The 23,780-nt window shown below is 37.4% G+C and overlaps 1 protein-coding gene across 1 annotated transcript in view; it reads right to left on the minus strand.

Annotated features, from left to right (window-relative positions):
* mao (monoamine oxidase) overlaps nucleotides 1–23,157 on the minus strand; it is a 176,276-nt gene extending 153,119 nt beyond the window's left edge. Inside the window, exon 1 of the mRNA XM_039745143.1 lies at nucleotides 22,959–23,157. Within this exon, the coding sequence (XP_039601077.1) occupies nucleotides 22,959–23,007 (49 nt within the window). The 5' untranslated portion in view covers nucleotides 23,008–23,157. The remainder of the gene's footprint in view (nucleotides 1–22,958) is intronic.
* Nucleotides 23,158–23,780: the final 623 nt, after the last annotated feature.

The raw sequence follows: 23,780 nt of genomic DNA on the forward strand, positions 1-23,780 counted from the left end.
GACATGACAACCAGCGGACTTCTGTGTAGAATGGATCATCTGTGAACTGATTATCCATATCTTCCAACAACTGGCTGAATTGACGGTGGTTGAGAGCACGGCCCCTGATAAAGTTCACTGTCTTTGTGACCAACCTAAGCACATGATCCAATTTTAAAAATTTTTAACACAAATTTTGCTGATGAATAATGCAGTGAAAATGTGCAAATGATGAATCTGGATGCGAGTTTTCTATTTTTGCTCGTAACTTGGCAGCAACACCATTATGTCTGCCAACCATATTCGCAGCACCGTCTGTAGATAAGCACGCAAGTTTACTCAAATCCAGACCATAGTCATGCAGAACCAGCTCGACTTTCTCAAAGATGTCCTGGCTTGTTGTAGTGTCATGCATGGGGATCAGTTCAATCAGTTCTTCATAAATATTAAATTCACTGTCACAGGCCCTGATGAAAACTGCAAGCTGTGCTATTCCAGTGATGTCAATGGTCTCATCAATAGCAATAGAAAAATGTTCAAATCTTGATGATGCAGCCTTCAACTGTTGTTTCAAATCACCTGACATTTCATCAACCCGTTCAGCAACAGTGTTCCTAGTTAATGAAATATCTTTGAATAAGTGTGCTTTCTCCGGACACACAATTTGAGCCGTTTTTACAAGGCATTGTTTTACAAAATCTCCTTCACTGTAAGATTTCCCACTCATGGCTATCATTCGGCTGAGTTCATAGCTTGCAGTAACGGAAGCAACATTCCCTTTCTCAATTTTCGTAAAAAAGGTCTGTTGCTGTCTCAAGTTAACCTTCAGTTCCTTGAGTCTTGAAACACGCATTGAGCCTTCATATTTATCGTAAGATTGATGGCTCGTTTCATAATGTCTTTTCAAGTTGTACTCTTTGGGTGTGGCAATGCTGTTGTTGCAAATGAAACAATGTATCTTTCCATTTACCATTGTGCAAAAATGCTGTAATTCCCATTTTTCTTGAAACACTTGCCCTTCTTCGTTCAGTTTCCTTTTTCTCTTAGCTGGAGGAGCACTAGCCATTTTAAAGGGAATATGGAATATGAGAACTTTAGGAATGATAAATTCGGATTACAATGAATGTCCTGCTGTTCTCTCTATAATCCGAAAGCAAACAATCGATTTTCTGTCACTGGGATACCCGTCATACATGTTTGTGAGGTGGTCTAGAAAAGCTGGCGAGCAAAGTCTCAATGTGAATGCAAAGCGTTGCTATGGAATTCGACTATATTACAGTGATCCCTCCTCTATCGCGGGGGTTGCGTTCCAGAAACCCTTGCGAAAGGTGAAAATTTGCGAAGTAAAAACCATATGTTTATATGGTTATTTTTATATATTTCAAGCCCTTATAAGCTCTCCGACGGCGCTCCGTCACTGAACCAATCTGCACCCAGGAACTTAACCGCGTGCTCTGATTGGGTAGCTTCTGAGCCATCTGCCAATAGCATCCCTTGTATGAAATCAACTGGGCAAACCAATTGAGAAAGAATGTACCAGAAATAAAAAGATCCACTGTCCGCAGAAATCAGTGAACCAGCGAAAAGTCCGCGTTATATATTTAGATATGCTTACATATAAAATCCACGACAGAGTGAAGCCGTGAAAGTCGAAGCACGATATTGCGAGGGATTACTGTATTCACTGCAGGTAGCCCTAGCTCTTGTTGCGTTTTTTAACCTGGAAATAATCCATATTTTTTGCAGAGAAGTGGTAGGATTAGTCACTGCTTAATATGGCTATAAATATCCCTCAAACCATTCCAATTTTATTACAAAAATAAATTCTCGCTACTGCACAATCTACAGCAACTTGAGTGAACCAACCGCCACTTTCCAATCAAAACAAATGCGTCCAAACAATACATTTACAGTGGCAGGTTGTTGATGTGGATATGACTATTAACACCTCTGTGTGATAGAGGTGCGGGCTGCAGGTGTGCCTGCAAAGGGCTGCATGCGGCCGCGAGCCGTGTGTTTGACATGACTGCTCTAATGTACTCATTTCTAATCCTATCTATCCTCATCACACCCAATGCAAATCTTAGCATCTTTAACTCTGCTACCTCCAGCTCTGTCTCCTGCTTTCTGGTCAGTGCCACCATCTCCAACCCATATAACATAGCTGGTCTCACTACCGACCTGTAGACCTTCCTTTTCACTCTTGCTGATACCCGTCTGTCACAAATTACTCCTGACACTCTTCTCCACCCATTCCACCCTGCCAGCACTCTCTTCTTCACTTCTCTTCCACAATCCCCATTACTCTGTACTGTTGATCTATTTAAACTCATCCACATTCGCCAACTCTACTCCCTGCATCCTCACCATTCCACTGACCTCCCTCTCATTTACACACATGTATTCTGTCTTGTTCCTACTGACCTTCATTCCTCTCCTCTCTAGAGCATATCTCCACCTCTCCAGGGTCTTCTCAACCTGCTCCCTACTATCGCTACAGATCACAATGTCATCAGCAAACATCATAGTCCACGGGAACTTCTGTCTAATCTCGTCTGTCAACCTGTCCATCACCATTGCAAATAAGAAAGTATTCAGAGCTGATCCCTGATGTAATCCCACCTCCACATTGAATGCATCCGTCACTCTTACCGCAGACTTCACCACCGTCACACTTCCCTCGTACATATCCTGTACAACTCTTATGTACTTCTCTGCCACTCCCGACTTCCTCATGCAATACCACAGCTCCTCTCGAGGCACCCTGTCATATGCTTTCTCCAGGTCCACAAAGACGCGATGCAATTCCTTCTGGCCTTCTCTAAACTTCTCCATCAACATCCTCAGAGCAAACAGTGCATATGTGGTGCTCTTTCTTAGCATGAAACCATACTGCTGGTCACTAATCATCACCTCACTTCTTAACCTAGCTTCCACTACTCTTTCCCATAACTTCATGCTGTGGCTCATCAATTTTATTACCCTGTAGTTACTGCAGTCCTGCACATCCCCCTTATTCTTACATATCAGCACCAGTACACTTCTTCTTCACTCCTCAGGCATCCTCTCACTTTCCAAGATTCAATTAAACAATCTGGTTAAAAACTCCACTGCCATCTCTCCTAAACACCTCCATGCTTCTATAGGTATGTCATCTGGACCAACTGCCTTTCCATTTTTTATCCTCTTCATAGCTGTCCTTACTTCTTCCATGCTAATCCATTGCACTTCCTGAATTACTATCTCCACATCATCCAACCTCTTCTCTCTCTCATTCTCTTCATTCATTAGCCTCTCAAAGTACTCTTTCCATCTGCTCAACACACTCTCCTCGCTTGTCAGTACGTTTCCATCTTTATCCTTTATCACCCTAACCTGCTGCACATTTTCCCCAGCTCGGTTCCTCTGTGTAGCCGATCGGTACAGGTCCTTTTCTCCCTCCTTAGTGTCCAATCTCTCTTACAACTCATCATACGCCTTTTCTTTAGCCTTCGCCACCTCTCTCTTCACCTTGCACCTTATCTCCTTGTACTCTTGTCTACTTTCTGCATCTCTCTGACTATCTCAGTTCTTCTTTGCCATCCTCTTCCTCTGTATATCTTGTATTTCCTCATTCCACCACCAGGTTTCCTTTTCCTCCTTCCTCTTTCCAGATGTCATGCCAAGCACCCTTCTTGCTGTCACCCTTACTACATCTGATGTAGTTTTCCAGCTGTCTGGTAACTCTTCACTGCCACCCAGTGCCTGTCTCACCTCCTCCCTGAACTCAACCTTGCAGTCTTTCTTTTTCAACTTCCACCATTTGATCCTTGGCTCTGCCCTCACTCTCTTCCCTTCTTGATTTCCAAAGTCATCCTACAGACTACCACCCCATGCTGCTTAACCACTTTCTGTCCCCTGGGTACACTGTTTATCATTTCAACCAACTCACTCCAAAAATCTTTTTATTATCACTGGGTTGCAAGTACCCAGCGTACATCCAGATAAAAACCAAGTCTGGATGGAAATGTATTCCATTGCATCTACATTCTCTTTAATATCCACATTCACATCCATGCCAAGCCACAGAGTGGCCACCCAACCTTAAACTGGAATCTTCGAAATAGATATGTAAACAAATCTACTATGCAAACATTGATAGTGTCTATGTGGACGCAGCTCTTGAGGCTGTGATACTGTGGTGCCACCTATTACCACTCTTTTTATTAGAATAGTGGTAATAGGTGGCTCCATAGCTCTTCTGATTATTCAATAATCTGCTTTGTGAACTATTGTAATTCAGGTCACAAACAGCTACATGGAAGATCTTAACCTACCTTACTTAAAGAACAGAAATACCTTGGGTCTCAATAGCATTTATTCAAACAGCATAACATCAGCATTTTAAATTGGCATCTATTCAGCATCACTCAAACTGGTCTAAGCAAGTAAAATAGCTCTTTACCTTATAAACCTTATGCCATTTTCCAGACAATAATTCCAGACACTCCTCCGTTTACTGTCTTTGCTCATTCACACCTATGCTAAAATAGAGCAAAATAATAGACATAGGTTGCCATTAGCAACATTTGAAAACGGCATGCGGTGCTGAAATAAGAGCAAATCCAATTATTGTTGATTTTTCAAAATTAAAAAAAAAACATTTAATTCAAAACTTCATTTTTGTAGTCCCTTTGTACAATATGTAATGCATTTATCAATGCATGAAACTGTATTTATTTTAAGTCATTCACTCTTTGTAAAAACACCGGACATAGCCCTCCTTTTGAATTTTTTAGAGAGCCTGGTGTGGTTCCTTGTCTATGTAGAGTTGGTAATTCCCTTCCCTGTTCGCATCTCTCATCCCAGACTTGGGAAAGTTAGATGATGGGTGCAATTTGGTTCTGTTCAGACAGCATGCAGTGAGTCACAACCAGAGTTGGTTACTAGCATGTGAATGCTGCTACCTGGAAAGCTGTGGCTTTAATGGATAAATCAAGTTTACAACATGGATAGATGCCTGTTTAGAGGCAGAAGAGTTTTTTTTTTCCAAGACCTAATTGAATTTCTTCCTGAAGGTTCTTCACCCTCAGGCTTAATTGTTAAAGGTTTCGCAAAAAGAAACTGAGAAAATTAAGATTTTTAGCTTTCAAAGTCAATACTTTTTGAACGCTGATGGAGCAAACATGAGAAGGAATAATGTGACAGATAATCACTTTTTACCCTTTCGTTTATAAGTCTGTTTCACTCCAATTATTAGATCTCAGCAGCCATGGAATAGTGAGCTTTTGGGCCAGTGGCAGTTTCCATGGCAACCTGAAATGTGAAGATCTAACCACTTGAGAGAATTTAACAGAAAGACTGCCATCAGATTGCCTTTCCTCTCCTTACAAAAGAAAATGCACATTTTCTTCTTTTACCAATAAAACTGTAAACATTTTTTTGAAATTTGTTTCACACAACAGTTTTGCAATTACCCAGCTGGACCACCAAAAATGCCCTTTTGAAATAAAACAGTTATGAACAATTATTTATTATTATGATTTTCCATTTCAGGTAGGAGAAACTATCAAAATTAATATGTAAGCAATATGCATGCCAGTAAGAAACTATCCCCTAGGTTTTAGAGGTTCATGTTGAGTAAACTCTATTCAAACTGAATAATTTTCCAACCCACTGAATAGAGAAGGATGCCTTAACATACAAAGATACATTTGAGGAGGCAATAAAGAGAATCTAGGCTTTCAATTTAGAGCATAATGTAGAGGCAAAAGTACTGTAACCCTCCACAGATCAAAAGTCAAATGGCGATTAGGCCACACAGAATGTAGAAGAGCCAAGATCTCACCTTCAGACAGTGTGTATAAGCATCTAGCACAAACATTCTAACAGGGTTCTTAAAGTTTTATAAATGATTCGGTTTAGGTCAGATCACCAGCAATGGAAAAAAACTATTGTATGTAAAGTATTATAACTGTTGAATTAACAACAGGATATGTGCGGTTTCAATTCAAATATGTTAACTTGAGTTAATTTATCACATAATATTTTGCTGTGTTAATACTTTTTGCAAACATCATTTGAGTATAATGCTACAGTATCTCAAAAAGAAACAAAGAAATCCAAAGTAAAGGATATGATTCCACAAAAAGTATAAATATCCATTCACCCAGCATCAGGTACTGGAAGGTTCCATCTCTGGATAAAAATATTTAAAACTAAAACAGAACTTGGAAACTGCTAATTCAATAAACAAGTTAATGTTCCAGAAAAGAAAGGAAGCATGTCTCAGTAGCCTTTTTGAAAGGAAAATTCTTTTGAGACCATACCAGAATTTTCCTATACAGCATGTGTGCGGACTTCTCTAATGTGAATGTTAACTTTCCTAATAATGTGTGTCCCTCTTTTGCTAATGACTAGCAAGACATACACACTTACACAACATTCACATCACAAAAAATGAATCAAATAATGGGACTTTTGTCTAATCTATCTAACTTGATGTCAGACCATCATAATACTCTCTGACATCGACATATTCCTACAAAGTGCAGAAATATGAATGTTAATCCCCCACTGCCCAAGAAAATATATTCACTATGAATTGCCTAAATTCAAACAGCATCACCTTTAGAGCCAAATAGCTCTGAGGTGAAAATAGACAAGTCACAATAACACAAAAAGAATGCATAGACTACACACACTGTGACTGCATGTCTGACAAAGAGTCTGCCGGACAGCACAAAGCCAACAAATAATTTTCCACCTATCTGTTCTTTCTACTGTAGGTGTCTGTTCTTCTTTGAAAAAGGAACATCATACTTCTGGCTTCTTTTCCACCAAGCTTAAGGAGCACAAATAAGACTTTCTTGGTGGCTTTGTCTGTTATAGTGCTGTAAGGCATTCGTCCTCAGCAGTGAGTAAAGGTCAGGATGCTGCTCAGAGCAATGTCTTGTGCAATGCATTCCTGATATTAACCTGCTTTTTTCCTTTCTTTATTTTCAAATTACAGTGACTACCTTTTAGGGGGCAAATCATACCAGACTTCAAATGTATGTAAAAAAAAAGAGTGTGCTTATTTTGATGGCAAGAATAAGCCTTGTCAAAAACTGGAAAGTTGACATTGAACATACACCCAAGGGTAAACTTGGAACAATGCACGGCCAATTAGTCCAGTTCACATTAAACAAGCAATATTTTTCTAGGCAAAAAGTTACATTGAGCATATGATGTTTAGATGATGAAGTTGAGGGCTGTTATAAACATTTTAACAATAAAATAATTTACTGAGGAAAGGTTATTTTGCTCAACATATGTGCCCCACTAGCCCCCAAAAATTAATAGTCAACCCAAAAATATTTTTTATGTGTTATGTGCTTATCTCATTTTTCGTACAGAACGGCGATAATAAAGTTTCTGATAGAAAAACACTCTATGGTGACCAAAATTGGACAACAACAAACATTATCAAAATATCCATGAAAAAAAGCTCAAGTTAATTCTGTCGAATAATTCACATATGAAGTTGTCTCCATTCAGCAGCAAAACGTGAGATTATTTTTTTTTTTTTGGGCATCATTACAAACTACATGTAAGTAACATATGTGAACATTAGAGTGTGCCAGAGAGTGCCTGACCTTAGACACAACCTTACAGACACAAGTCCCGTTTAAATAAAACCGGTTTATTTTTACAACTACCTTCCACAAAGGCTACAGTAGGGCAATAAACACAATTCTCTTCACTTTTTCCCTGTTCATTTTTCCTCCTCTACACCTCCCAGGCAAACTGTGTCCACTTCCACCTGGCTATGACTCACCTGGATGAGGTTTTCATTCCAAGCCTGGGAGTACTTCCGGTGTTTGGGCATAGCTCGATGGAGGTACTTACAGGTCAAATGGAAGTCCTATAAAGAAGGGATGAGGAATCTCTGTAGCACCCCCTGGAGGCCACCACTGAACCCGACAAGGTTGTTCTTGAGGACTACAACATCCAGCGTGCCTTGCACAGGTACAACCACCTAGGGAGGCTGCCTCCTATTGTGTCAGGGGATTATGTGGTCCTGCTGGGTTGTCTCCCCCTGTCCTTTCATTATACAGTCCTCCTGGCTGGGTATTGCACCTGGGTCCAACCTGGCCAGGAGACCAACATACCCATTGTAACATTGGCATCTTCTGCCTGTCATCTGGGTGAAACTGGACGATCTTAGCTCTTTTTTGTGGCATCCTTGACCTTCCAGTTAAGGAATCATGCGCAATTCCAGCCAGGACCCCTCCCATGTGCACCATCCATCACATATATATAAAAAATATCAGCGTTGGGTAGAGTAGTCCTTTAATGAAGAAGCACCGCCGCTGGCTTACGACAAAGATAATACAGTAAGCAGTTTATATGAATTCTACAATATGGCATAGGTGTTACAATGTTATTCTTTGGTTAAAGAATCTGTGGTATGGGCAATCAAGAAAACCATACCCATTCTGATGGTGAAATGCTGAGAGTCTGTCCAAGGATGCAGCACAAATAAGCACTTTTAAAGGAGGAGAAGAACTTAACTGATGTCAAGCTGACAATTAAATGTAAATGTTGGGCAACCTTCTCCTTCAAATATTGTCTTTTAAACAGAGAGAAAAATTTGTTTTCTGTGTAGTTGGCCCTACTAAGGTCAAACATTATGTTTGTTCAAAACTGCTAATGATGTCAGAAGAAGAGGTTCCATCTCATCTGTCATGAATAGTTTTGGCATTATTTTTAAATTTTTTCCATAATTTTGGATGGTTAAACATTACTATTGCTATTGTATTAAGTATTCATTTTCACTGTGTCACCATTTTGTTTTTCTATTTTTCTATGGTCACTGCCATTTTGTGGGTTTCTTGCATGGACTCCACAATATTGTTTGCAGCAACGATCCCCTTTGTTAATCTCATAATTTGTGACCTGTGATGTCATCACACTTCCCCTGTAAATGATGGCAGTACACTCAGCAGTGTGTCTGAACTTTATAAAAAAAAGTTATATCTGTAAAATTATAACCAAATGTATTATACTTTAACTTAAAAAAAAATACATTAAAGAATACTGTGCACAGTATACACCTTAAACTTTACTGAATTGTTGTAGACAGTTACGGAGATATTAGAAACTTTTAATATGCCTGGTATGCATTAACAGAAACAAAAAGCATACACCATACTTTGCCAATAGGCAGACATTTTTCAATAGGTGAGTTGAAATTCATACTAAACTCTAAAATATTTTGACTCAATTACATCTCTACATATTCCTTAATGTTTATCAGTACAAAACTAACAATAATGTTAAAGATTATATTTGGCAACCACAGCTGTTGAATTTGGAAATACGTGCCTTTGCGATTTGTGCTTCTTTGCTGCTGTACCCATTAAAATACAACAATGGAAATAAAATAATGACGGAGGGCAATAAAAGGCAGTTAGCCAGTTTATTGATTGACCTTATTTGCATTTTTTTTTTGCTTTATTGCAATGCAAAATACATCACACAGTTAATTTGTATAATATAAAGGATGATTAAAAAATTATTGACTTTTACCAAGGGAGCATGATCTATAATGCTTTAATTACAATCTTATAGTTCTTACATTAAATATTAATGTCAAAAATGTATGTCTTAATTGGAGAGTACTTGCTCAATCATATTTGAGGATATTAACTTTTAATTTGAAACATTACGTACTCTCTCAAACAAAAATAGTAAAACAATAAATTGCTCTTGATGCTGAGTTTAGAATGGTTTGGATGCCACACTTCAAAGTTAATGCATTGAGAGTCTCTGCTAAACTTAAATTGTATCTGTAATCTAATATTTTAATAAATATTATCAATGTCCAGTAATTTAAAAAAGCTATTAGAATAAAGGCAAACTGCCATTTAGACCAGATCAAATGCAATCTTTTATCGAAAAAGGATAATGAATTTAATTTACATGCGTTTTTTTTTTTAATTAAACTCAGAATAAAAAAAACAAAAGTGGATCTGCAGGTTTAAAACAGACTAGAAGTGACAATATATTAAAGGACCTTCAGATGTCAATTTATATGAATCATCATAGGATTGGAAAGTTTGTTGGGCTGAATGGCCTGCTTTCATCACAATCGCTGTAACGTTATAATATTTCATGTGATGTCAGAGTTAGACTCAGGCTTTCATTCTCTAAACTTAAGTTCACTGGCTTCAGTGAAAGGATGGATAAGTTTAAATATGTAGTTTAAATGATTTTTTTTTTCTCATTTAACTCACACTTAAAAAGTAAATTCTACTACAGTACTATCCACCGACACAATACTGAATTTCCTCAACTCTCATGAACATGTTATTTCCACCTGCACAGAATCCACTTTTTTCAAAGACAGCTGCATTATTTCAGATTTACATCTGACTGAACATCTTGTTACAATAATGTAAGCTGTGTTCTAAACTGTACAAGGATTGCATAATCAAAAATGAATCCACACTGATCTGTTGTAAACAATTAAGCTTTCCAGAAAAAGTATTATTTACAAATTATGTGTGGAAACATCTACATTAGCAAAGTCTTCCCATTGGCTTGAGTGAAGCAAAATAGAACTATGGCATCACCACCTCAGTCCCATTGCTTTAATTCCAAACAGTAAGTTAAATGATCTTCCTAACCATAAAAGTACAAAATGCAAGAATGCGAGCAATGAAAACAAAAAGTTATCTAGATATGAATGAAGTACCTTGTAGCATTATGCACAGAGCAAATAAATACTTACTCAGTATTAACCTTACACTAAACTAACCTCACTTTTTTGCAGATCCTCTCTATTGATAATGAAATAAGGAAGGCATTTAAAAAATGACAATGGGCTTATGCATGGGCATACACGATACACTAGTGTCCCAGTTTGGGACTGAATAACTGGTCATCCTATAATTTACTATCAGAGTGCCACATTTATCTGATATGCAAAATGGTCACTCACTGTGATAAATTTTGCCCTTCACTTCTGTTATTACCCTAACATTTGGCATAACTGAATAGCTTGGCAATTCCCATTTCATGAAATTTGCAACGGCCAGCCATGTTCAAGCAAAGAAGGAATAATTTACTTTTTTTTTTCAGCCTTATACCCAGTCCTTGTAAGCTAGCCTTCGGACCCCAAAACCCTGAAATGGATTGAGAATGTTCTAGAATCTACCGACTTAACTCATTCATTTGATGACTATAGTGCCCACACAGTCCATAAACACATCCAAATGTTATGTCACGTGTACATTTTAATCTGCTTTTTCCATTAATGAGTTTTAGGGAACCAAAGTCCACTATGACAGACTAAGCCATATGCCCATTACATACCCACACTTATAAAGGATGAATTCAGAGTTAGATCTTAAACTAACATGAATGTTTTTGTGATGTGAGATGAAAACTGGTATATCTGCACAAAGATCAAGCAAAAGACCAAAGAGAAATGGGGAAAGCATGCAAACTCCACACAAGCAGTGGTCATACTAGGAAACACACTTGCCCCATTTTGCTTCCCACGGTAGGTTCTAGTCTTCCAAGGCTGAACTTTTTTACATGGAATAAAGGTTAGGCAATGCAGTTTCCTAATTTGAGATTACAGTTAAACTTTATAAGATACAAGATATCCCTTATAAATCTTTATGGCTTGAAGTTCAAGGGTCCTAGCTGTCCTTTCCTATCATCTTGCTTAAAGAAAGTGTAAGTACAGAGTTCTGCATTCACTGGAGTTATCTGCAAATAAAATGTCTGCATACAGACATTTATGAATAGGCAGAAGGACTGGGGCCAGGTTTTGGTTCCTTTCCTTATGCAGGGTTAAGTATTCATTTTAAAATATGGGTTTAAAGGTAAAACAAGAGATCACACTTCATTAAATGTTAATGTAGTTAAATACATTCAAATGCAGGAATTGCTAAAATACCAAAACACGTACTATTACTAAAATATTTAAATGCTTTGTTTATATTAACTTAGAGCATTAAAAGATGCCAGCATATTTCACAGCAAAAGTCCCTGAAATATAAACAGATATATCATACAGACAGTTAGATTACATATAAACAGATATATCACAGAGAGAGATAGTTTATATTACATGTTCCAGTTAATGTAAGGTTCTTTGGCTTATGTTATGTTAATGCATACAGAAATTTAATTCTGAGATTTACTGTACTGACTTGAGTGGCTAAATGACTTCCTTAAATTTAACAAGGCTTCCAGGAATTGTACACTTATCATTGAAAGAAACTGCCCAATCTTCTGAAAATGCATTTACTTCATACTTTCCAACTGGGTAACATCCATGGTTTATTTCAATAGTTCTGCTGGCCAAGGATATTTGAAAAACTAAAAACTGAATTATCTAAACTAACTGATATTCTTGATAATAAACTCATTGTTTTCATTTAAATATGTCTGAGTTATTTATGCACCAAAAAGAGTTTCCTGCCTTGTGCCCTGTGTTGGCTGGGATTGGCTCCAGCAGATCAGACAAGCTTGATTGTAGTGTAGCAGCCATGGGTCAGGACCCGGGAGAGATACGCTCCTCAGGTGGCCAAGACCTGTCCAAACAGGGTGGAGAAGCTGGCATAAAAGCGGTTCTGCGAGTAGTATTAAAGATAGAGGGTGCATACACAGCACTTAGATAGCACTTCAGACACATTGCTAGTGCCCTGATACTGTCCTGATACTGTATGTCACTACCAGTGAGTCTCAGTTGTGGACCCTAGCCTTCGTTTAACTCATGGGGCCAGGGGACGGGTTACTTCTGACCATAAATGAGTAAAGTGAGGTGGAGCCGGGCAGTATGTATGAGCAGGCAGAGGATCAAAGTAGTTGGTAGGGCATTGAGCCACAGAACACTCTGAGCTGCAGAAGAACCCAAAGGTCCTTTTAAGGGCAACTCACCAGCAATCTGCGTAAAGTGGCTCTGTCTCTTGCTGCCATCACTAGTAAATCTCTTGAAACGTCCTCTGACTTGAGTCAAATCAAACACACGTGGCATATTGCTTGAAGACACCTATATTCTTCTTTCTCCATATACATAACTATGACTCGGCTAACCAAAACATAGAACCCATCTGGAATGACATGCCACAAAACAGTATTCTATCTCCATTGACTCCTTCAACTAACAGTGGACATGCTACTTACCAACTTAAAGTAAGAAAACTATGAAAACCTATTCTAAATGTTTATCTGGTGACACCCCAAGGTCTTCCAAATTTCATAATATGTCTGTGTATTTACATATTTAGATTTTAGAAGGCGAACACAGAAAAGAAAAAGTTGTTTGCATTTACAGATTGTTTATTGAAAGATTTTCTACAGTTAATGACTTTCATATGAATGGTCAGTTTTACACATTTCTTTGACATTAAGTCTAATGTGAGACAAGTTAATATGCATCTCTTCCTCTTGCTTTTATACAGTACAATATTACTAATTTGTCTTCAGTTATTGTAACTGCTTTAAAGTCACAATTGTAAAGAGTCTTTTCAGTGTCAGCAATGCTCATTACTTTAGCTATCATGTGAAATACAGCAGGTCACTGCTGGCTTGAAACATAATGCCTACATAAAAAATAAGTATTGAATTCACCTGTATTACATTTTCCTGTAACTATAAATGGAGAAAAAAATGATAAACTAAGTTTAGTTTATTCCCATATGTTATTCATTGACCACTAGCTTCTGTCTGCACCATTTAAGTAATGTCCTGTGCTGTGAAGTCAGATCAGTTCCCACACACCTAATCTGTTGTCCATCAGCCTTTTTTGGCATTTTACATGTCTGAAAAAATATATAAGCTATTTTCACCATGTCTTTTTGTGTGCAAACTGTGCCCCATTCTGCTTTGTCTTTGGTTATGTCACTTTACGCACACAGAGAATCCAGTTTTTATGTGGAGATGTATGGTGCTACACTTGTTTGAAGGGTGGAGCTTCACCTATGAATTTAAAGTTGCTTTTCACAAGTCATACGCATGTCAGCTCAGCAGTCACCTCAGAAAAAAAAGTAAAAGTAATAATGTAGATACTAATAATGTACATACTGCTTATACTGGAAAGTTAAATTTACACCTGAATAAACCTAAACCTGAAAATATCCAAAAAAGCGTGCTACATAAAAATGTATTTTCTTTGAAAAATACACTAATAATACAAACATAAAACAAGGGTTAATTTATGTGCACCAAAGCAGAAAATTCTCTTAAGACCCTTCTTGGGGTTTCCCCTCTCACAGTAGTTAAATGGTACTGAAAGACAATGAGACAAGCAATTTCTTGTAATTAAACCATTATGCCTTTTAACATTTTCTAAATCTTGTTTTTTACCCTATGAATCACATGAGTCAATACCATGACTTCCTCAAAGGTTTTCTCAAGGCAAAATATCTTACCAGTGACTACTGTATACTGAGGATACAGTTGGTGTTATTTTTCTTGTCATTGCTTAATTTACTCATATATCCTATTTATTTATTTATTTATTTTGCAGTGTCAATCTTGCTTAACAATTACCTTAGCAAAGACAACCATTAGCTTCACTAGAGCCTTAGATACTGGAGAAATTTCTATCAGAGAAGGTGACATTTTACTCTGGCCTTCAGCTGCTGTCTTCTATTAAAATCAGACTACGCAGAATTTAATTACATGGCAAAACAGATAGGGAAAAAGACATTCCAGTCTTCCAGGATATACTTGCCAGAAGCAAAACAAAACAGCAAAAACATTATTGAGAAATTTTTTCTTCTTTCATTCTTAATTAGAACAGATTCTGAATTGAATTACATCATGTATTAGCATCAAGATTGATGAAATGCTTTTATATTCATTGTTTTTCTTCACAATTTGTAATTGTTAGGAAATAAATGTATCTAACTTATAAGTCATTCATCAATTCATTTTCTTAATAAGGTTATTTCATTACAGGATCATGGGGAGCAATAACATATCCTGGCAGCTTAGGTGGCAACCAACCAAATGGAACTTCAGCCACATACCCACACTTATTCATACGAGGCCAATTTAAAGTTATCACTTAATACAACATGCTGGTCTGTGGACTATGGAAGGAAATTAGAGGCCCATGAGAAACCTAAGCAAATATGAGCAGAATATGAGAGATCCACACATGCAATGACTGAGCTGGGATTCAAATCCAGGCGCCTGAAGGTATGTGACAGCAGCGATAACTACTGTGTCACTGTGCCACTGAAAACATTCTGTTTGCTTTTACCAGTTTTGTACTCATAATTCTTTTATACTGTACCAGTAACGATAGCGTGCAGTGAATACACTTGACTTGAGTATTCCTAGTTTTCATCCTCTTTCTCTGTCTCTGTTTAGCATTCGTTTGCTCAGAGGTTGATGCACTTGCTGCTTCATGAGCAGCTCTTCTTTTCTCCAACCTAGCGGCCCGCTGTTTCTCTTCTTTCGTTGGCATCTTTTCACGTTAAAACTGATTAAGTTAGTTTTTGTGTTGCAATTACTTAGTACGTTTACTTTAATTTTTCATTCAAGCTGGCACTTAAATGGTAAAATGGTAAATGGCCTGTATTTGATATAGCGCCTAACTAGAGTTCAAGAACCCCCCTAGGCGCTTTACAACACAACAGTCATTCACCCAAGTCTTCAATCTGCCTCAAGAATGATTAGCGAAGGTGGTAGGGAATGAGAACAGTGCCCATACGCATGCACCGCATGGCTGCCCTGCTGCTGAGAGTTAATTCTACAATAAAATAAAATAAAAATAAAAAGAGTAATAAAAATCATCACCCCTAAAGCGGATAGTAGACGTCACGTACTATATGTGTACCAAATTTCAGATCAATAGTTCAAACGGTTTGCGAGCTACAGGTGATTTCAAATCCTGGACAGACAAACAAACAGCCATGGTAGCGTATTATATAGAAAGATAGTATGTGGAATTAGCAAACTAAAAAACACAGTAGGTTAAAAAAAAAAAAATCCACTGTTTAACATTATCCATAACACTTTTGATCTATGACTACATTTTGTCATTTACTTATTTAACGGTGACTACTTTTTGAGATTTTTGGAGTCAGGATATTTTTACAATAAATTTACCTTAACCTGAAAGCAAGATGTTTCACTTTGAAGCCACTAAAGTTGCAGTGTATTGCTTCTTCAACATTAGAAACTATAGGGAATTATTCTTTGAAAATGGGAACATCATCTTACATTTCACATGTTTCTGCACATAACAGCTGCTTTGTGAATCTCTGAAGGTATACATTTTGTGTATAAATATACTTAACGCCGAATCCATCCATTTACAATACATATGTCGCAAGGAAATAGAAATAACAACAACAATCCCAAATCACAAAACTGTCCTTGACTGGATGCCCGATCTTTATGGAGTACACAATTGTACACATCAACACTCCTTCACAATAGGCCAATTTAGAATATTTGGTCACTCTTAACAGTATGTCTGCTGCCAAGACAAGCATGGAGTAATCTTTCAGAGCATTGACATTATACAGCACCTATGATTAAAGTTCATCTACAAATATAATATACTAGCCATGTGCGTCCAACTACGTTGCGCGTGTTAAAGTTGTCTGTGAAGGGCTCCCTGTTTAAACGCGGCTGCCAGTCGTGAACTGAGCCCTTTGTCGCACAGCATTATGATTTTTTATAAGGGAAATAAAATTACAAAAGAAAACCCTTGGATATTGATTTGATAGGAACGGCCTACTCGGAATCACTGTCTGAATAGTAATTATGTGGTGGTGTAGGAGCATTTCTGCTTCTGTCCATTCACAGTCCGTCTCGTTTTCACAATGCTGTCGTTTCCTCTCACGATCTCTTCTCAACCTTTCTCCAATCTCGCAGGTTGCTTTGTGGCAATCCAAAGAGTTAGGCAATATACACGGAGCAATATTTATAAAAGGGGGACACATAGGTATCCAGGCTCTTTAAAACATAAATAGGGATCACTTCACTGACATGTGAGCAAGCCACAGACAACTGTGAGACGCGCAGCACTCACCGGCTACAACGTAACAATAATCATTTCCAGAACGTGCTGTTACGTTGTCATTCATTTTACCCACTGTCTTTCTTTCATTCATATGTTACGTAGGCACATACCTTTTATCTTCGGCAATCTCATTCTCTAACCAGGCCTCAGGAGCTAACCAGCGTAACACTGTCCACCACCCCTTTTGTTATTCCGGCACTTTGTTGACATCCGTGAGTAACAACAACATACTAAACTGGAAGGTGGTCTACGCATGCGTGGAATTCGCGGACAAACAAAGATCAAGATCTAAATGAAGATCTCTTTAGTTAATTTAAAGCACACCAATTTGTTTAGTTTGAATGTCTGTATTTTGAGGTGTGACTGAAGTACTACAGTCTTCAGTAGTATAAGCCTGGAGGAGATTCTTAATGCAATGCCTATGTTTTAGCTGCCATCTAGTGCTTCTTCTAATTCATTCGCGGACAAACAAAGATCAAGATCCAAATGAAGATTATATATAGAGATATATATCAGGCATTTTAATTTCATTTTTGTTCACACACTGACTGCTAGGTTTGTTTTCAGTAATTTTCTAGATTGTAGAAAATGTAGGCTGAAGGTTATATAACTAGAAGCTAGTACTTGGGTGTTGTACCGTGTTAGCCATTATAAGCATAGTGAGAAGTGAAACAAAATGACACCTTTTATTGGCTAACTAAAAAGATTACAATATGCAAGCTTTCGAGGCAATTCAGGCCCCATTCTTCAGGCAAGATGTAAGATGCCTGAATTGCCTTGAAAGCTTGCATATTGTAATCTTTTTAGTTAGCCAATAAAAGGTGTCATTTAACTAACTAGAAGTTGTAAGTCATGCTTTATACTAAGCAATATTTAACATGTCAGTTATTTTACAGCTAGTAGTAGGAACTAGCATAGAATATTCATCAGTTCTGTGTTTGTAATATGCATTGAATTTTTTTTTTATTTGTCATTGGCAGAAAGCTGACACTGTGTTCACTGCTACCGAGAAAATTACAGGAAAAGTAAAGGGTATCATTTCAGATTAAGTGTCCCTAATTAACACTTGTACTTACCATGCAACTTACCGTGTTATTCCACAAATTTTATAAGTATGTGTGTATAGAAATTGTGGAATAACAATTACTATTGAGTACTTAATTACAACATTACAATGTATTACACAGTAAGTACAAGGTAATAACACCTAGTTACTCTGTAATTATACAGGTAATTACATGGAAAGTATAGTGCAGTGGTTCTCAAACTGTGGGGTGGGCCCCGCTAGGGGGGTGCGAAGTAATAAAAAGGGGGGTGCAAAGATGTGAAAAAAAGGAAACAAGAATCAAAAATATGAAAAAAACATCTGTTGAAACCAAAACAATTTAACTTAAACTGCATTCTGATACTAGAACAATAAATATAGAGTTAGATAAATGTCGATAAAAGTTAAATAGGTATAATAAAATATGCATCTACATTTCAAAAAAATGTTAGGGGGGGCGCGATTTAAACTGTTATGAAAACTCAGGTCGCAAATACTTAAAGGTTGAGAAATGCTGGTATAGCGTACTTTGGACACCTAAACTCTGCAACGTATTGGCTCCCAGACCAGGGCTGTTTCCTGTCTTGTGCTCAGTGTTGCTTTGTTAAACTCCTCAGCCCTCAGCATCCCTGAACTGATTTTAGCAAATTTGACAGTGTAGTTGTTCCAGAATAGAGTTACGTGGAAATGTCATCACTGCATGTGCAAGAGAAAGTAACTAAACCCATAGTTTCAATGTATGAATACAAATTGTTCAGATTAGGCATCAGTTTTTACAGATTTCTGTTATTTCCTTGGCATCTTTGCTGAGTGTAAAGAGATATTTCCTGAATGAAACATATACTTTAAAAAATAATAATGTAACAGTTAATTGAAACTGATCGCATGATGCAAGTGCTTAAGAATAATAGGCATCCCTGGCAACCTGTCTTTTGTAAGCACATTTTGGGAGTGTATAAATTAAAAGCTTTCACGGCAGTTCCTTTTCAAGCATTTTTCTGTTCCCTTGGTAACAAGGTACTCAGAGGAGACACAATTGTGCATACCACACATTATATCCCCACTTATTTTAAAAATGGCTTCTGATCGGCAACCATTCCAAAAAAGGTAATAAATGAAATGCATTTAATTATTTATTTTTAGACTTGATTTCCTACAGTCAGTCTATAATCAAAATGCCATTTAATCTTAGTTTATGCGAAGTGAGGCTGGAAAAAAATGTAGCTGGGTACCATTAATTAATGTCTTATTTTACAAAGGATATCTCTAAACCTCTAAAACTTGGTCTTTTTCTGGATTTTATTAAAGATAATTTGAATCACTCATTCATGTAATAAAATGTTGAACACTACTGAAGCCATTTACAATCAAACAATTCTGTGCGAATAAAACACACCATCACCTAAACAGAAAACGGTATTGAATGTTACACTAACAAAAAATGTTTTCATGTGCAATCAAATTTATTCAAAGAAAGGTTTAGTTCCTCACATTCGAGTTTATTTTCATATGTTCACAATACAATGAAATTCTTACTTGCATGTCTCCACTGAATAATAACAATAATACAATCGGAACAACACACACAGGCACAAAATATATACATAAAATGTAACAAATATACACTATATATACAGAGAGGCACACATGTGTGCCTAGGATTCACCTTCAGGGCTTAAGCAAGATAAGTGGTTCCATTTCAGACCAAAAGGAGATATTGTTACTATCTGTTGTCCCTCTTCGATAATTAGTACCAAGTAAAGCTTCAGCAAATGACACCACCCTCAGAGCTGGAGAAGACCCCACCCCTTCCAGTCACGACCAAATAAAAGGAGGCCTTCCTGAAGTGCCAGGTTCCATTTTCAAAATTAACTCCAAACTGGAAGGAGCTCCCAATGCCTGAAACCAGACTTGTCTCATTTTATGTTTGATTTTAGGCTGTCATGGCTGTTTTTTTTTTGTGTTTCTTAAAAAGGCTGGATTGACAAATGTTTCTTTTGGTTGCAAGCAGCAATACTTTTCTGTTTCTTTCATTACACTAGGTTATTAAGAGCTACAATGATTGTGACCATTTCAGAGGACTGTGGTGGTGTTTGCCATTGTTCCCAGTCTGATCAGTGTCACCTGCATGATGTAGAGCAGAGCCTCAAGTGCTGAAAAGGGACATCAGGATTCTCTGAACCAGAATCAGATCTTCATCCTGTTCCACTTAAACCATAGACAATAACCTTCATTGTAGTCTGTTTGCTTTGACCAGGTAGATTTTATTTCCCTTCTCTTAGTGACCTAGCAGTCTACTAGTTTATTCTCTCTAAAATCTATGTACACAGTGAAGTCATCAATTACCAACTGGACTTAGCTTAACATATTAATACTTAACAGTTTATTTATACTAGTAAAATTGTATCCTTTGAGACCCCAATTTAAACAAAAGCTCTATACACAGACATGTATATGTAAGTAATGTCATTGTGCAACATATCTTATTTTTACTGAATGCATTTTCAGTTTTAACTATTTTAAAATTTTAAATTGTTCTAAAAATAATTTGAATAATTTGCCATTTGAAATTCATTTTCTCAGCAAAAACAGTTGGTAACAGAAATCTGAAAAAAGTAAAATGTAATTTTAAAAGAAAAGTTCTAACTTGCCAGGTATATAAAAATATTGTAAGCATAGTTCAGCTGCTTTTTATGCCACTGATTTTGCCTCGGTGTTCAGATAGATAGATAGATAGATAGATAGATAGATAGATAGATGGATAGATAGTTTCTTTTGTATATGACTGAAAGTGCCCTGGAACACGTAATAATATTAGAAGAATCAGAAAATCAGTTGTGCAATGAAAATCCTGATTGAATAATATTGTGAAGACACTTCACAATTTTTAATACAATAAAATTATACTAAATATGTTGTTTTTTGTCACTCGCTAACTATACTGTGTGGTAGAATCAGTCCACTCTCTGAACAAATTCAGTCTCATTTTGGAGTCATGCAGGGTTGAGTTTAACTATTAGACACTGAGTACAAGGCAGGAACCCACACTGGATGAGATGCAGTAAAATTAAAACTATTTATAGAAATTAATTAAGAGTTAATGGGAAATAATTGCATACAAATGCAAATACAAATGAGTTGGAATTTGATTTGTTTCTATACTTGATTATATGACATCTGAACCTGTTGGGAAATCTGTCCTTTAGCTTGGCAATGTTAATGTAAAATAAATGTGAATGCTGCAGTGATCAGTTCTACTTTGTCATAGTTTTAAAAACCCTGCTTGAAATCTTGTACCCAGTCCCTGACTATATGCAGTTTGCAATTTTTTTGTTTGTCTGGGGGACTCTGATTGTCCTTCCACCTGCTAAAGATGTGCGTGTTATATTAATTAGATGCTTTAAAATAACCCATGTGCATGGAGTGGCAACCCACTCAGAGCGGAGATCCTGCCTTGATCGCCCATGACCCATGATTCTAAAATGGTTTGAATATGTATTTATGTGTGAACACTTCTGATAACAGTCTGTCCTATTTAATATAAATTAAGCTACATTTGACACTTATTTTCAGGGTGTCAGTGCACAGAAATAATAATAATTCTTTACATTTATATAGCGCTTTTCTCACTACTCAAAGAGCTCAGCAATTGCAGGTTAAGGGCCTTGCTCAAGGGCCCAACAGAGCAGAGTCCCTTTTGGCATTTATGGGATTCGAATCGGCAACCTTCCGATTGCTAGTGCAGATCCCTAGCTTCAGAGCCACCACAGAAGAACAGCATGTCATGATCAAAAGAAATTCCTCTAAAATCTTATGGTGCATAATACTTCAGAAATGTATGGGCCATGATCTAGATCAAGTAGATCTAATAATGCTTTGATTAAATCAATATCAGTCGAAAAGAGAGAAAGAAGTAAAATGTAATAAGGCATTTTTTATGTATTAAATATAGAAAATATGAATGTGCCCCACCTCTACACTATTTGACAGCGCTAACTGGCAAACGTGCTGTTTAAACAAGGGTTTGTTTGAGTGATCCTTTCAATGTAGTATCCTGTCGAGCTATAGATAACAGGTGCAGATAACGCACTGGTTTTCTTCCTAACATGCAACAGGTTTACAAAATCGTTAAAACTCTCAAATAAAAACAGTACGTTTTAGTTTAAACTCCCATTAACTTACCTGGTTCTTTTGTCAAAATAAAAATGAACCTAAAGTCACGCTACAGTCAAACTGCACACACATAATCTCTTGATAGTCATTCCAAAAGACCGTACTGAACAGACCCGAACAATACAGACGTTATGCTGCACTATAGGCGAATCGCATTTTAACATAATCCAACATGTTTGTCTTTCATTCAAACGAACAGCATACAATAACAGCGCAGACGGATGTTGTTTTACTTTAATCGCTTCAAAATGAAGAGCACCTGTTGCTTTAGCCACGCAAGTTAATTACAAAAGTATTGGTCCTCTTACAACAACAATGCTTTCTGCGATTTTTGTTAGTTAATTATAAGTTATCTAAGGTCTGGAGGATGAAGGGAAGAACGGAAACCATATATGCATTGAGGCTATCCGTGCCCGTTTCCTCAAAAGGACAGTGGCACCTGCGATTCGGTCGCTAGATGACTTTGTCATTTCCTCTCGCTATTTCTACGGCATCTATCAGCGAGGTGCCAAAATGACCGTTAAAGGTGCGCTCCTATCTTTTTTTTCAAACATTTTATAGAGATTTCGCCTAATAGTAGGGATGCCAATATCTAACAGCACAACCCGAGGGTCCTGGTGGTGAGCTGGGATTGCGCACGCTGAAGCGCGCGGCCGCGGTGACGGGCAGCCTCTCTCTAGTTCAGTCCATAAGCAAGGGAAGGAAAAGCGCGTCGCATCAGTTTGCCAGAGCACTAACCTGAGATGCCGCCCCCAATGACGATCACGTCGTGTTTGTTGGTAGACATGGTGATCGCCCGCTCTTGCTATATACTTGTCTTCCTCAACAGTAAATATAAATCTGCCGGGCGTTCCCTTCTTGGACACTGATTCTCTTTCAGGCGTTATTGGCTTCGTTCTCCGCTGTATTTAAAGAGCTGACAGCCAAGGCCAGCGCAAAGCTCCGCCTCCGAGCCGTGTTTACCTACCAAGCTCTTTCCCTCCCTCTCTCTCCCTCTCTCGCGTTCACTTTCTCTCTCCCTCTTCTCTCTCTCTCACTCTCTCCCTCTCTTTATCTCTTACACTCACCTTTGAACGCATTATTCCTTAAACTTCACTTTGTCTTTAAGCACTTTCTTCAGTCAAAGGGGAAACATTAATCTCCTAGCAGTTTTTGCTGGATCAGGAACCGTTACTACTAGACAGAGTCCCCGGGGACCAAACGGTACAGACAAGACACGTGCTTTTGTTTACTTTTTTGTGCATTTCTTTACCTCTTGCTTTAAATGTGCTTCGATTTTGTTAAAACTTGTAAGTTGTACTTGGGCGATGGAGAGCAGTATACAGTTTAATATCAGATGCAGAGAGACATGTTTAATACTGAATGGTGTAGAGCAATTAAATCTTCAGCCACGCAGAGCAGATGTTTTCTTTCTTTTAGAAAATTATGTTAACATTGAACTGAAATAATGCAAAAATAAATTTAAACTACGTGGAAGAAATAGTTTACCTTCAAGATTTTATTATTAAGTTCTTAACATACAGTATTTCCAAGTTAGGTTTTCTGCAGCATTATACACCT

Source organism: Polypterus senegalus, chromosome 2, assembly GCF_016835505.1.
Source record: "Polypterus senegalus isolate Bchr_013 chromosome 2, ASM1683550v1, whole genome shotgun sequence".
Lineage (NCBI taxonomy): Eukaryota > Metazoa > Chordata > Cladistia > Polypteriformes > Polypteridae > Polypterus > Polypterus senegalus.